This window comes from Seriola aureovittata, chromosome 12 (assembly GCF_021018895.1).
Source record: "Seriola aureovittata isolate HTS-2021-v1 ecotype China chromosome 12, ASM2101889v1, whole genome shotgun sequence".
Lineage (NCBI taxonomy): Eukaryota > Metazoa > Chordata > Actinopteri > Carangiformes > Carangidae > Seriola > Seriola aureovittata.
Window position 1 is genome coordinate 26659151 of NC_079375.1, and position 16304 is coordinate 26675454.

General features: G+C 44.4%; 1 protein-coding gene across 1 annotated transcript; it reads right to left on the bottom strand.

The window, feature by feature from the left end:
• Positions 1-277: 277 nt before the first annotated feature.
• Positions 278-15018, bottom strand: nmnat2 (nicotinamide nucleotide adenylyltransferase 2). Its single transcript, XM_056391581.1, has 11 exons — positions 14756-15018; positions 10225-10313; positions 7932-7999; positions 7431-7509; positions 6747-6873; positions 6111-6191; positions 5151-5195; positions 4918-4994; positions 3151-3252; positions 2908-2975; positions 278-2574 (listed from the first exon to the last, which is right to left on the bottom strand). Exons 1-11 carry the CDS (start codon positions 14838-14840, stop codon positions 2472-2474), a joined length of 924 nt encoding a protein of 307 aa, XP_056247556.1. The 5' UTR covers positions 14841-15018; the 3' UTR covers positions 278-2471.
• Positions 15019-16304: the final 1286 nt, after the last annotated feature.

The following is a 16304-nucleotide window of genomic DNA, read 5'->3' on the forward strand; positions in this document are numbered from 1 at the left end:
TACGTTACATTTTTAAATTGATAAATTTCTAGTTTTTACTCGTATATTAAAGTCATTTGAGCATCAATAACATTAGATTAACTTCTCATCCTGATCTGTAAACACACACACACACACACGCGCGCGCACACACACACGCGCGCACACACACACGCGCACACACACGCACACACACACACACACACGCGCACACACACACACACACATACACACACACACACACACGCGCGCACACACACACACACACACACACACACACACAAAAATGACGACTCAGTTGTAAGAGTGCATCACAGTTTACAATCAAAAGAAGAAGTCAGAGCAACAAAAGGCAGATTAATACAGAAAACAGGATTCATCTTCAGCTACAAGGTACAACTGACAGGAACCTAACACACACACACACACACACACACACACACACACACACACACACCAAATCATTGTGGACAGATGAGGCGCTGATCTGTACATTTACAGGATGATTAGAAAATGGACAGACGTGGGTGACGATGATCTCCACTGTATATTATATTCATATTTATAATATATCTACTTTTTTTTTTTTTTTTTGCAAACACGATCACAACAGATCATTTTCTACCAAGTGATAAACATTCATGCCAGAACCAAACAGTCTAAGCATGCAGTCTACGAGGAGCAACCGAGGAGGACAAAACAACCCCACACACACACACACACACACACACACACACACACACACACACACACAGGGTGTGTCTTAGAAAAGTTCCCATCATCATCATCATCATCATCATCATCGTCGCCACCACGTCCACGTTTGAACCCCTGGGTTAGTTTGACAGTTGGTTAACTGCTAACAAAGCCTGAAGCAGCTGTACTGTTGCTATGGTAACCTGTAGTTTAATATATGCTGAGCTCTGATGAAGCACAGTGGATTAAACGTCCACAGATGAGAGTTTAGAGACGAGGTCCGTACGTCAGACCTCCTTCACGCCCTGAACCAGAACCCTGATCCCTCAACACCCTGAGGCCAGTTACACAAAACACCTTAACACTTCCCTTAAAGTCTGGGTTAACGTTTCCTTAAAATAAAAACTGATGCACAAATCACCCTTAAGTCATCTAAAGGTTTCCTTAAAACCTTCACTTAAGTATTTCAGGTTTTCTCCTGATCTTAGTCTCTTACTTAAAGAATCCCTTAAAGTCAGTTCAACTGTTGCACAAAAGACCTTGAGACCAAAGTTCACCTGCTGAAGTTCCCGCCAAAACAACAGGAGTGTGAGACACTTGCTAACAGCAGCAAACAAACTTAAATTACTGTTAAATATGTGAAGTGTTGTCCTGAAACCTTGTAAGAGACTGTGCAGCACCTTCAGGAACCGCCTCAGCTGAGGACACGTTAAACTAAAGTGTCAGACTTGAAGGTGTTTTGTGCGACCGGCCCGTGACTCTCCGTCCAGTGCTCCCTCTCTTTTAGCTCTGTGTTTGGTCTCCAGCAGCTGTTTACAGATGTTTCTCTGAGAACAGCTGGATGAGAGTGAAGTCCTATCAAATAAACGGTGAGCTGAGGCTTCGTCCACACGACTGTTCTCATTTTAAAACCAAATCAATCAGTGTTTTAGCTCCGTATCAGAAACCATCTCCGTCCATGACCATCACCTGCACTGAGCATGTGTGAGCAGGTGTAAACAGGAAGTAGATCGTCTCCTCTGAAGGAGGAACAGCAGAGACAGTTGTAGCATTAAAACTGAGAATGTAAGTGAACAACAGCTGCAAAGACAACAAGGTCAGTGACACTGTCATTCATCATCATGTTGTATTCACCACTGGTAGTCCAGGCTGAGGAGAGCCAATCAGGAGAGACCGTGGGTGTGGGCGGGTCCAGCAGAGTTCCTGAAGGTCTGCTTTAGGAGCTCGGAGTCGTGTGGGCGGAGCCTGAAACTCAGGGAGCTGCAGTAAAGCAACCTGCTGCTTCCTGCTTCCTGCATGACGCCCAGCGGCTCTGACACACAGGCACAGGTGAGTCCTGTTACAGCCACCTGCCATCGTCACACTGAGCACGCCCAGCTGTGTGTCATGGCCCCCCCCCCCCCCCCCCCCCCCCCCAACTTAATACAGACAGAAACAGATAGAACAGTGCCACCACCACTGCAGTGGAAAATTACATCAATGACACCTGCAGCCCTTAGGGATTAGCTCCATACCTCCTCTCCAACACCTCCACCTCATCCCAAGATACCCCCCCCCCCCCCCCGATGGTAAAGTCACATGACACAGACAGAAGGGACAGTGATGCTCCTGTTGGAAAGCCACAGCTCAAAGAAGAGTAAATGTTTGACACAGAAGACGGACAAGGAAGTTTTAGTTTGAGGGAGGAGGGGGAGGGGGGGTTATATTCATACAGATGATGATGGTTGTAGGTAGCTCGACCCCCCCCCCCCCCCCCCCTCACTCCCCCTGTTTTCATGCGGTTCAGCTTCTGGTCTCTATCCTGAGGCGTTGATGTACAGCTGACTCTGCAGGATGTAGTCGATGACGGGCTGACTCAGGTAGTCCACCACGTGACCGTCCCCGTGCTGCAGGGCCAGTCTGGGGGGGGGGGGGGACATTTATGTAAATACAAAATATATATGTACTGTATATATCACTGTGTGAAGACAATGATAGGAACTAGGGGATAAATAAAGTATCTCTCGTGTGATCTGCCCTCTGTCTTGTTGTGAGGTCACTGAGTGTCCAGCCGTGTTGCAGTGGGCTAACAGTGAGCTAAGCTAACAGTGAGCTAAGCTAACAGTGAGCTAAGCTAGGCTAAACACTTCCTGGACATGAACCTTTGTGCGCCGAATCACAGTGATGGGAACGACATGAATAAAAATGATATTATCAGGTGAGTGTTGAGTCTGTGTCAGTAACAAGGTTCACCTGCTCTTGGTGGAGCTGACGATGGCCAGCGGGTGATTCATCACGTCTTTGACCACGACGATGTTGTCCTGAAACAGCAACACACACACATACACACACACACACACACAAACACACACACACACACACACACACACACACAAACACACACACACACACACACACACACACACACACACACAGGTCAGACGGCGTAGAGGTCGTGTGTCTCTCACACAGGGTTGAGTGTGACTCGGCTCTGACCTTGTACTTGCGGAGGATGGAGGAGTGGTTCATGATCCTCTCTGTGTCGGCGCCGTCACGAGGAACCACCACGATCCCGAAGTCGCCCACGATCACCTCCATCTGAAAGCAGAGCAGCAGCAGCTTCAGTCCACGCTCTGCCAGCAGCTGGACAAGGACTGACGGCAACTTCACAGCAGTTTGTGACTAAATATAAAAGTTTCACTCAAATAACACAGTCACATCGAAGCTGAATTTATAAAGAGTTTATCAGCCGTAATTAACAGACTAATTAATGGATAATCAATCATTTACTGGTGTTACGAGACTTTAATGAGTCTGGGTTGCCAGGTTGTGTCAGATCCTCCAACCCAGAAATCTTTCTCATTAAAGTCTGAGAACTGATGGAAGCATCAGTTCATGAGTGACTGAACTGGATTGGACTTGGACCCAAACACTTTTTTTAAGTGTGGCTCATCAGACAGCGGCAGTCTCTCATCAGGTGAGCGCAGGTGTGACACCAGGTAAATGTCTTCACGGTGAAACACCGGATCTTCCATGTTCAGCTCTGCATCTCAGGAGGGTTTGCTGACAGCAGTCCTCCCCAGCCAATCACAGAGTCTGGTTTCCTGAGCGATGACTCTTAACGTCACACACGTCGTGAGCAGCAGGCGGCGCTGCTGATTCAGTCTGAATCTGCTGGAGCGACACGAGTCTGAGCGTGAGGGCGACGCCTCAGCTTGTTCACTCACAGCAGGAACTCTGGAGTTAGGAAAGTCTACAGTGACTGGTGGGAACATTCACTTCTTCCATCAGAGAGAGAATGTTTCAAACATCCCAGCCGTTGATTTTGACCCTGACCGTTAGCATTCACTTGTTAGCGCGGTAGCTAAGAACATTTATTCTTCTAGACTCCAGTCTGCAGGAAAATACTGAACCTTTTACTGCACATTATAATCACTCTAGTTACTTTGCAGATTTAGATGAGAAATATAATCAATAAATTGATTATAATGTCACATTATTAAACAGTGGCGTCAGAAAGGATTCAGACCTCCTCACTTTCTGCTCAGCGTTACCATGGAGATTTAATGACACTCAGTTATTGAGGCCGACCTTTATATTATTGCTGATAATATGATAATGTAGTGTATGACATATGTGTCCTCGTATAAAGAGTGATGTTTCCATATATGTCACCTATAAGGAGAGCTCTTCATATATCCAGAGGATGTATATGTGTATAACATATGAAATACCCACGGCAACATGTGACCATATATGTTAACAATATATATTTAATTAATAAATTAAAGTTTAATAAAGCAAATGTTTATATATATTTTCTAATTCTAAACATAGTGTCTATCTTTTATATTGACATATATAATATCAACATATACTGACAGGCTTTGGGATGGATATATATTTATGTAACAGACTGTATGTCTACAATATAAGCATACATACATAAACATACATGTTTGTATGGGCTGGACATATATGTCAATATATGAAGTGGTTCCAGTGTCTAATTGGTTTCATATATAATTTTTACATATATGTTTTTACTTTACATGTACGTATATTTCATACATGTACATATATTTATCCCTGTGGTAAAACTACTTTAACTTCAGTAACAGATGTTTCCTCCACTAATGGTGAGAAAGCGATTTATTTTTCTTTGTAAACAACATCGAAATGACCTGTCGATCATTACGACGAGGTAAGAGCTGAGGGGGCGGGGCTATAGGGTGGGTGGGGGCGGGGCTACAGTGTGCTTACATCACTGTCCTTCCACAGGCCAGGGATGCAGAAGGACTCCAGGAGATCACTGCCACACAGGAGCAAGATGCGTAACTCTACAGACGACAAACAGGCAGGAGGAAAGAGACACGTCCTCAGTAAACAACATGTTTACTGGATACAAACAAACAAACAAACCAGAAGGAGTTCAGACACAGCAGGAAGGAAACCAGAGGACACAACACTGAGTCCGTCCAGGACCTGATACTCACCGATCTCCTCGTACCTCATGGCGGTGCCCAGGTTAGCATTTTCATCTGACGGATCAAACACAGCACACGTCATTCAGATATGATCAGGTACGGAGGCTGAAGTGTGCCACAGATATTATATACTTTTATAATGTTGAATTATAATCAGTTAATCAATAATTTAACCCTCGACCAATGACAGTCTCGGAGAAACAGATTCAGGGTTTCATACGTCACAAACTCAAGGAACCAATCCTGTCAGCTGGTGGGGACGGGGGGCGGGGCTAAATACACCTGAGAGAGAGTTAGCATTAGCACAACCGCTAACGCTGTGTCAGCTACTGCCAGTTACAAGCTAACAAACAACATAAATAAATAAAAGATGCTAACTATGCTAACGGTTCTGACCCGTCTGCTAGTCTCTGGTTCTGGTCTCAGACTCGTCCTCTGAGTCTGGGTCTGACTGAGTCTCTCTGATGTTTCCTCCTCTCACCATCTTGATGCTCTCTGCTCTTTCACCTGTCCACCTGGAGCCAGCAGGTGGTGGGCGGGGCTAAAGGCCTGATCCAACCAGGAAGTGAGAGGAGATGAGTTTAATGTGTGAAAACATGTTGAAATATATTATTGATTCTGTATTGGCCGGAGCCAGTCACAGCTCCTGTTGCTGCTCTGTGGTTTGGACTTTTAATTGTATTTCTGTGTGGCAGACGCCGACTCGTCTGTCAGTTAAGTATCAGTGTTAAAGTGTGAGAGGGAATGTGACACACTCCAGGCTCCAGATAAACAAGATAGTAAACAACAACAACAAAACAACAACAACAGTCTGTCTGAGGTCTCTGCACATATGGTGTCAACAGACACCTGCCAACCAATCACAAGCAAGTATATACAAGTACAACAACATACATGTATATACAGTAACTCCCTGGGATTGGATGGATTGTGTCTCTACAGACCTGGGTCAGCGTCGTGTCGACTTACCGACGAAGGTGAAGCGATCGATGTGCGGGCGAGCGCAGCAGATCTTCCCCAGACTCTCACTGATCTTCCCCCACAGCTTGACTGAACAGAGAGGGACGCAGAGAGAGGAAGAGGAGGCAGGGTTCATCATCATCATCAGCATCATCATCATCATCATCATCATCATCATCACCATCAACATCATCATCATCATCATCAGCAGCATCATCATCATCATCATCATCATCATCATCATCAGCATCATCATCATCATCATCATCATCAGCATCATCATCATCATCATCATCATCATCATCATCACCATCAACATCATCATCATCATCATCAGCAGCATCATCATCAGCATCATCAGCATCAGCATCATCAGCATCATCATCATCATCATCATCAGCATCATCATCATCATCATCATCATCATCATCACCATCATCATCATCACCATCATCATCATCATCATCATCATCACCATCATCATCATCAGCATCATCAGCATCATCGTCATCATCATCTTCATCATCATCATCCTCATCATCATCATCATCATCATCATCAGCATCATCCTCATCATCCTCATCATCATCATCCTCCTCATCATGCACTTTCCTTCCTGTGGATGTTCATGTGTGTGTGACTCACTGGCGGTCGGCTTGTGATTCATGTTGTTGTGGTTCTGGTAGATGGGTGGAGTCTGGTTCTGTGGCTGACCAATCACAGGAGTCGTGGATGGCGTGTTGACGTTGGACAGAATACACCCGGTGACTCTCTGAGGAAAAAAACAAAAATAACATCATCATCATCATCATCATCATCATCTTCATCATCATCATCATCATCATCGCCATTATCATCATCGCCATTATCATCATCAACATCATCATCATCATCTTCATCAACTTCATCCTCATCTTCATCATCATCATCATCATCATCATCATCATCTTCATCTTCATCATCATCTTCATCAGTTTCTCCTTTAGTGAAACCTACAGTAGAGCTTCACTCGATGCTCCATGTTTCCCTCTGAACAACCTAAAATTACAACTTTATTCTGGTAATATTAGGATTTTACCGTAAAATTGAGAATTTATTCTCATGATATTTTGACTTTTCCTGAAATATTATGATTTTATTTCCAAATGTACGACTTTGTAATTTCGGATGTTTTTTCCTTCATGTGACACTTACACTCCATCGTACATATCAACTTTCTTTATGTGTATTTTTTCTTTGTATTTTATTTTGATATTTAATTTAATTTCTTGGAAAGAGTGTTAAAGTCTGAACGTGAGGATGTTTTGTGACGGAGAGGAAGGTCCACACCTTCATCAGGTCGCGGTGATGCTCCAGCACGCTGCAGGTGGTCTGCCAGGTGTCCTGGTAACACTCCCAGGGGTCCACCCTGCAACACGCCAACCACACGTTAACGCTCACTCAGGCTGCACACACAACACGTGGGTCACGGTTAAATACTGTTTTCAATCAGTAACTTCCTGTAGATATTTCACATTAAAAGCCTGTCAGGAGAAGTAGTTTTTCTCAATAACATTAAATATTCATGACAAAATAAGAAAAAATCAAAAGGTGAAATTCAGAAATGAAACATTGTTAGTTATTGAGAGTTTAACAGTTAATCTGGGTGTTATGAACCTCCAACATCTGTCAGCTTTTGATTGACATGTTGTTAAAACCTGATTGGTGCGTGACAAGTGTGTGACACTAACTTTATCCAGCTGAACTAGAACATCTGGAATAATGAAGGTGAGGGAATAGAAAGACGTTTCCAGTAGAAAAGTCCCAGTAAGTCCCAGTAAGTGGTCTCACCTGATCCAGTCAGAGGACTGGACGGCCAGCTGACACATGGTGAGACGATGTCTACTGGACACCAGGCCCTGCAGACACAGAGGGACAGTCAGTCTACAGATGTTCGGTGTGGATGAGCACATCTGGAGACCACAGAGCGAAGGTTTAACCTGCTACATGAACACATCACTGTAAACCAACAGGACGAGGACACCGCTTCGCTGTGGACACGGTTGTTGTTGTTGCTATGACAACATGAAAACAAGAAGGTGTGTAACAGTCAGATGGTGCACGGATTGTGTATGTATGAGGTGTGCTCAGGTGTGCAGGGTGTGTGTGTTCATGTGACCTTTGTGACGCTCTGCTGACCCCAACAGACGTGAACCTGCTCTGACAAATGACAACGTGACCTTTGCTCAGCTCCAGCTGTTTGAGCAGATGTTCATGGTAACTGTGAGGGGCAGCTTCTTCTTCTTCTTCTCTGCTTTCAGTCTTTGTGTCCATGTAAGAGGATTTGACAGTGCACAATGTGAACAATGTGTTTAAAATACTTCAAAACAGCCTTTGTACATTATTTTATGAGGAAGGACTTTACCACACATCTGGCTTCATGCAGGAACCAGACACAGGGACAGACTGGGTGTTTGAGGGCGAGTGGTCCGGACCTGTGGCCGAGTCTTACCACCTGACTGAAACATCACCTGCTGAGGGCTGTAATGAGTCACAGGTTCTCAGCAGAGGCTCCCACCTGGTGTAAACACCTGTAGCTTACACAGGATTTACACTGACAGGCTACAGCGTACGATCACAACCTGAAGGTCAATATCACCTGTAGATACAACAACACCGTCCCGAGGCAGCAGCTACAAAACCAACACATCGGCCAAGCACCAACAGTCCTGTGACAGTTCAAGGACTCGTAGACCTGTAACAACTAATAAATGTTCCCTGTATCCAGTGTCAGCGACTCCTGAGCTCTTTAGCTGTATTTTTGCAGGCGTTCTTTCTTAGGGTCTGAATCTATTTCTAACATCTTAAATCTCTTATTATATTGAGTTTCTTATCGATTAGTTTAATTATTTTTACTAACGTCCCTAGCGAGCATGGTCCTCTCCAGGCTATATGCTAATGCTAGCTAGCTGAGTAGAGACTACGTCTGTTTGTCCGAATCCTTTTGTTTCTTCGTTTTTCTCTTTGCTGCTCCAATGTTTGTTTTCATCATGTCGGCTTTCCCGCTAAATTCTGCCGGTCACCACCTGACCTCTGACCTCTGACCTGACCTCACTCGTCATCATCATGATACATACTCACGCTTGCTATGTAGAGTAGATGAGTGGGTTCAGTGAACTACAAGTACCCGGATGGTCGCCATCTTGGATATGTAGGATGAAGGGGAGGGGCTGCCGACGTGTTTTCAATCTTGTGAAAACAGTAACGGAAGTTGGAAGTAATTTCCCTGTCGCCTGAGTCGGGACGCAAACACGACGAAATCCCAAATCACATGAGCAAAGCAGCCGGCAGGTGGGTGACCATCGACGTCATATGTTGCGACATCATTTCCTGTGAGTGTACAGAGCACCTATTGATTTGGGACGAGGAGACTAGAACAGGATACTGGATCTAAAATGGCGCCTGTTCTGTTCCATACGACGTGCTGGCCTGGAGCACACGCATGTTTGTACTCCTGTTTGCCCCGTGGCGCTGCTGCGAAAAAGGAAGGTGCTAGAAATGCGGTTCTGCAGCCTCCCAGGAAAACACTGAACTGCCACGTGTCCTCATACATATGCATCTCTGAGAAGGTGCATGATACCAAAAACAGAACGAACAGAGACCCACTTTTAAAAGCTTTGCTCCATAGCGCCACCAGTGGTGTCTTTAAACAAGTCAGCAGTGAGGATGTATTGGCTTGTGACGACAGGTGGATGAGTCAGGTTCTTGTATCAGGTACTGACGACACATTAACGAGGTCATAACTGATGCGTATAACCTGCAGCGTGAATAAAGCATCAGCTGCAGCTGACGCTCTGCTCCTGATCCTGTGTCTCTGCTGCATCTATAATTCATGCTGTGTGTTTCTGTAGAGGCAGGCAGAGCAAAAGTAGGACAAGACCTTCATTAATTCCTGCAGGAAGCAGAGTGGAAAACAGCAGCAGAGCCTCTGAGCAGCAGCATGTTCTCTGCTGCTGCTCAGAGGCTCTGCTGTCTGAACACGGCTCATCTGGGATTTCAGACCGCTCACACAAACACTCTGACATTTTGGAAATCCCTGGTTAATGAGCTTTGTCGTCTCTGTGATGTCTCCATCAGTACTCACAGGTTTTCCGTAGGAGTCGTGCACCGGTGAGATGATTCCTCCGATCACGATGAAACGCCCCGTCTTGTGCAGATATTCTCTGGCTTTCTCTGCAAACACACAGAAACAGAACGGACCGAGGAACAGATGAAAAACCAGCATCAGCTCCTCCTGCGCTCAGACTGGCTCCAGTCACATCCCTTTCTTCCAGAGTCAGACGACATATCAACCATCTGTGTGAAATGAGACCTTTGTGAGGTCACGCTGACCTTGACCTTTGACCTTTGACCATTTAAATCTAATCAGTTCATCCTTGAGTCCAAGTGAATGTTTGTACCAAGAGTTTCTGTCGAGGCGTCGTGTCCACGAGAACGAGACGGACAACCTGAAAACAACGCGCCTCCGGCTCTGCAATGATTGTTATCGATCAGTAATCAATAGATCTATACTGTGAACTTCAGTGTACCTGCACACACCACCCGTTCTCTATGTTTAGTGTTTATTCTTTGCAGGGTCAGATGCAAGTCGATTGAACTTGAGCTTGATTCATATTTTCATAGACTTCCCTCAGACGTTGTGAGGTGAATGCTGGGAAATGAAGTTCTGCTGCAGGATTAGAAAAACTTTACGATAAAGTTTTCTGTTTCAAAGGTTATGATTGATGAACAGAGTTTACAACACAAAAGCAAAGCGAGCTCTGAGTCAGCAGGACTCCTTGGCTCCGGCAGCTGAAGCCTGATCAATAAGGATTTACAGTGATTATCATCTATCAAAGTGATTTAACATGAATTCTTCAGTGAAACACTTTTGTTAATGATCCCTCAGAGGCAGTTATTAAAACAAATGAGACTCAAACCGGACATTTTACAGATGATCAATGATTGCTCTATGATTGATCTATGATTGATCGATTGATATGATAGGATCATAGATAAGGCAAAGACTTGCGCAGTGTTTCTCTGTGAGCTGGACCAGGTTCAGACTGGATCTAAACCCTGTTCACAGTCTGAGGAGGGAAAACCAGCTGCCGGTCTTTGTTTTAAACGCTCCGCGCTCCGTCTGGATTCCCAATGAACTTTTCTTTAAACAGCCAAGACTACCCAACAGTTTGTCACCACGGCGACGGTGGCGGTGACCTGCTCTTACAGCGGGGGGAGTGATTGATGAAGAGAGTTTTTATTTGACTTCTTGGCAAAGTTTCAGTCTGTTGCTGAAGGAAAACAAACCGAGTGTTGTTGTTACTGAAGCTGAGACGCCGGCGTTTGGCTCAGTGCTGCTGGTTGACTGTTAACACATGTAATAATACTTTATTACATGTACTAAGTTAGTTAGGTTTTGTTGCTAGGCGACGTCTAGTGGCGGTAGTGATGATGACAGGAGGTGACGTGGTGTAAAGACAGACTGAGGATGGATGAACGTGACACAGGAGAGCCGTGTTCCACTCCCATGTTGTTTCTCTCATCCATGACCGTTCATTGTTGTTATTGTAACCATGACAACAAAGATCGTCTAATGTTGAGGAAGTACTTATTTTATCCCACATCACCATCTTTTCCTGAACCTACCAAGCCGTGACAGTTGTAGTTGGTAACTTTGGTTATGGTTTGGTTGATGTTAAGAATGTGAACCTTGGGTAAGCTGCTGATGTTAAAGGATCCATCACACATCTGGATTTGATGGTTATATTGTTGTTTATGGGTTTATCTACATCCCTCAGAGATTTAGTGATGCACTCCCTTTGAGGAGGAGGTAAGCAATCATAGTGAAACACAGAGGTAAAGCTCTGGAGGTTAACAGGTGTTAGTTACAACACCCAGAACAACCGGTTCTGTCATTCAGAGAGAGACTTGGTGAATCCTTCATCAGATCTGTCCTCCGTGCACCGAACAGCCAAACTCTAGTGTTGACTTGTTGGTCTGATTGGTACACTTCCATCTCTCCGTCACCACAAATCATCTTTTCAGCGGGTGTGTGTCCACAACAGGAACAGCTGACACATCACCACAGACTCCTCCCACACTCTTTGATGTCATCAGCTCATATCAGACATTAATGTAGTTTGTAATAAATCCCAGGATGACGTGTGAAAGGTCAGGATGAGTCAGCTGGACACCATGTGACTGACAGCTGCTCCACCCACACACCAACATGAAGCTCTCCTGATTGGACGACACACTGATGTCATCTTCTAAATATGAACTGCAGACATGCTCAACAGTAAGTACTTCATCCTGTACTACACTGTACAGACCTGCTCTCTGACGGCCACACACACTGCCTCAGATCCTCCGGCTGAACTCAAGTAACCTCTGTCCAACTCTGAACCTCCGTCCTGGAGTCTGGGCCTGAAACCTGCTGACTGTGTGTTTGCTGTTGAAGGAAGCCTATCGGATCATGATAATGTGGTTTGATCCCAAAGACACGGAACGGTCGGGTCAAGACAGTCTGAAACTAAAACCAAACACATAAGAAGTCTCTGACTCTGAAGCTGTTTAACCAGATCACTGACCTGATGATCCCTGGTCATCTCTGATGTCATACCTTAATGTTTTTCCTTCCCTTCACTGAGTCTCTCCTGAGACTGATCAAACTGTGACTGTTTCTTCTTGTATAATGTTTCTGTTTCTCTGCTGAAGCTTGTACTGAAACAGAAAGCAGCACTTCCTGCTCTGTGATGTCACCTGCGGAGTCTGTGATGAAGCCTGAGGCGCCTCGAGTCAAACCATGATGTAATTCCACAATATGCCACATATGTTATTTGAGTAAAAACTCAAATAAAAATGCAATAAACCAATTTGCATTTTCATTTTCATATACTTTTACAGGCTTTCTTTGACCACATTAAAATGAATATTACATGAATGAAAAATATTAAAACGTTAATTCAGATCTGAGCATTAAAATGCAATAAAAACAACTTCACCTAATTTTCTATTTTTGAATCTTGACCTGTTCAGGAGTCACCAGCTGTGACCAGCTGTGGGCAGCTGTGGGCAGCTGTGGGCAGCTGTGACCAGCTGTGACCAGCTGTGGGCAGCTGTGACCAGCTGTGGCCAGCTGTGGGCAGCTGTGGGCAGCTGTGACCAGCTGTGACCAGCTGTGACCAGCTGTGACCAGCTGTGGGCAGCTGTGGGCAGCTGTGACCAGCTGTGACCAGCTGTGGGCAGCTGTGACCAGCTGTGGCCAGCTGTGGCCAGGTGTGGCCAGCTGTGGTCAGTGGTAACCACTCACTAACAACATCACTAGTGAAGTTTATTAATCAGGTTGATGGTTTATGTTTACACGTCTGCCGCACGACATCACATGATGTTAAAGGTTTATCTAACGAGCGACGACGTCCTGTGTCTGTAGACGACTTTCATTTTCACTTTCATTTACTTCACTTATTCTTACATATCGTTTTAGTCTCATTGTTGTGTTGTGTTATTGATTATTGATCAGGTTCCCCTCCTCAGTGAGACAGTGCAGCTGTTTATGGATCAGTTTCTCTGGTCAGCTGGAGAAATGACTGAAGTCTGTTTTTATTGAGACTCAGCGATCATGTTTAGTTTGTGGTGATGTTATACTGTGAGTGTTTCTCTTCCTTCATCTGTATTTATTATAATTCATTTAGTTTTTAAAATGTACCACGTCACATCTCAGGTATTTCTCATTTAGAAGCTTCATTCTTCAGGAGGGAATTCATGAGTTCAGCCATTGGATTTAATTCATGGGTGAATAATGTTCTTTATTAGATCATTTTCACAATTTAAATGGAATTTAAAGGGAAAATTGAAATTTACAGTTTGAAAGCCATGTTTTATTTATTTATTTTTGCTTTAGTTGATTATAGATTATGGGATGTTTTCATGTCATGTGGTCACTTTTAAAGGATTTGACCTGTTTGAAAACTGCAGCTCATCGACCTTCATATATGACAGTTCATTAATCATCCTGTTAAAAACAATGCAATCATTATTATTGAGTAAATTAGTTGGAGTTTGAGATGGAAATGAGGAGGTTCTCTACAACTATCATGAGGCATTGTGAAGTGTTTAGTGAATACTCCAGACACATCTGTAAAAACATCTGTCATCAGAGATAGGACAGTGAGACAGAATCTGTCTGTCTGTCGCTGCTGGAGCCTGAAGGCTTCAGTCAGTGTTGTGCGGCGTGTTTGTGTCTGTAGCCCACATCCAGGATCCCGGAGGATCCGTGGAGCTGCTTTCATTTGCGGGCTGCGCCACACGCTGCCCGAGGCCTGCAGCGGCTCCACACGCACACTCCCGGGTTTAACCTCCCCGTCACGGGTCCAGACGGCGCTGACCCGGGTTAAATGCTGTTCTTATTGTGTCACTACTCTGTTTAGGGTTTATTGTCTTCATCTTGTTGTGGAGCCGTCGCCCATTTCAGCACCACCCTGCTGGACAGCGACGAGACGCGGCGCCAAAGCGCATTCACATTTCCGTCATTTCTAGGTCTGATGCAGACTGATGATTATTATTAATATCCCCATCCTCCAGAAACACACAGCCCCCCCCCCCCCCCCCACCCCCCCGGCGCAGATGCTCACCGAACATATGGATGTGTCCCTTGGTGACGGGGTTGAAGCTGCCGCAGGACAGCAGGATGACGTGGGTCTTGGTGGTTTCTGTCATGGTTTCTTCTGGTTTGCTTCTGTTTTCCTACGTATGTCCCGGTCCGGTGCCGGTTCTGGTCCTGGTCCTGGTCCTGTGCGGTTCTGAGTTCCCGGGTCGTCGGTTGTTGTTAGCTCAGCAGCCGCCTCTGAGCCGCAGAGAGAGAGAGAGGCGAGGGGGTGAGTCTGCGGCAGGAAGCGGCGTCAGCCCGTTAAAGAGACACTCCCCCCGGTGTGGAAGATTACTGCTGCTTCACCCCGGAGTCAAAACAATAACAATAACTTTATTTATGAGCCACTTCTCTGCTTTACAAGACAATACTCAAACCAGATAAAAGACACGGCCTGAGCATGAATAGATTAACATCTTAAATCAACATTAAAAGATGTTTGATATCATAAACACTTCAGGCCTCAGACATTATAATATCTAACATACCTCACACACGTGTCAGAGAATAACAGAAAATTATCAAATGAATCAGTGTGAGTGTGTGTTGGAGCCAGGAGCCATGACTAACTTCTAATTAATCTGACCACTTCATCTTTACTTTTATATTGAACATGTACAGAATTAAATAAATTGGGTTGTATATTGTTATTGTATAAAGTATTTCTATTTTATCCTATTTATTTATTTTTATTTTATGATATTTTTCTTATTTTATTTCTTATCACATTTTCCCCTTTGTGCTGCTGCGTCAAATTTGAATTTTCTCTAGGAGGGATGAATAAAGGTTAATCTCATCTGTTTCATCTTTAACGTTGAAAGTCACCTGACAACAGGTGTGATGATATTAACAGAAATAATCCAGAGATAACCAGGACAAGAACAATAACAGTGTTTAACTGAAAATATACTCATTATTCCACGTGGCATTACTTGGTATGTTTATATTTATTATGCGTTATTGTATTATTATTGATATTATTATCATTGATGCACATTATAAGCAGCAGTGTGATGTTCCAGCTGACAGGTGATCGATCCTTCACAAACTGATCTTATGTTTGATATTAAATTGTTAAAGTGTAATATCCTGAGAGATGTGTAAAAACTGTATCTTCAAGTCATACTTCAGTAAATATCGTTTTCTACTTTCTACCACTGGAACTGTGACTTTATCTTTTGACCATCACAACTTTGAGCAGTTTTACTGTCAGTGCTGCAGCTGCTGTTACTGTAATAAACCAGACGCTTGTCCAGTCCCAGAGGACAGGACCTGTGGTCTGCTGCTCCTCCCAGCACGGCTGTAGTCCACACCACCTGTTTACACAGAGCAGATGTGAGCAGGTTTACCATCAGTGTGTCTGACTCTGACATGATCACACACAATCATCAAATACAGACGTAAATACAACGAGCTAAAGAGTCAGAGGATCAGGGTCCTGCAGGAAACACCTCCTCCTCCACCTTAATGAGACACAGCAGACCATGTTGATTAACACACAGTATTTCCTGTTAGGAGAGACTGAACCTGAACCG

Excerpts from the sequence above, each read along its gene's own strand:
- nmnat2 (XM_056391581.1), bottom strand. The coding sequence starts at position 14,840 with ATGACAGAAACCACCAAGACCCACGTCATCCTGCTGTCCTGCGGCAGC. Across the intron at positions 6,192-6,746 it reads GAATCACAAGCCGACCGCCA|TCAAGCTGTGGGGGAAGATC; the intron begins GTGAGTCACACA and ends CTCTCTGTTCAG. Across the intron at positions 3,253-4,917 it reads GCCTGTGGAAGGACAGTGAT|ATGGAGGTGATCGTGGGCGA; the intron begins GTAAGCACACTG and ends CTCTGCTTTCAG.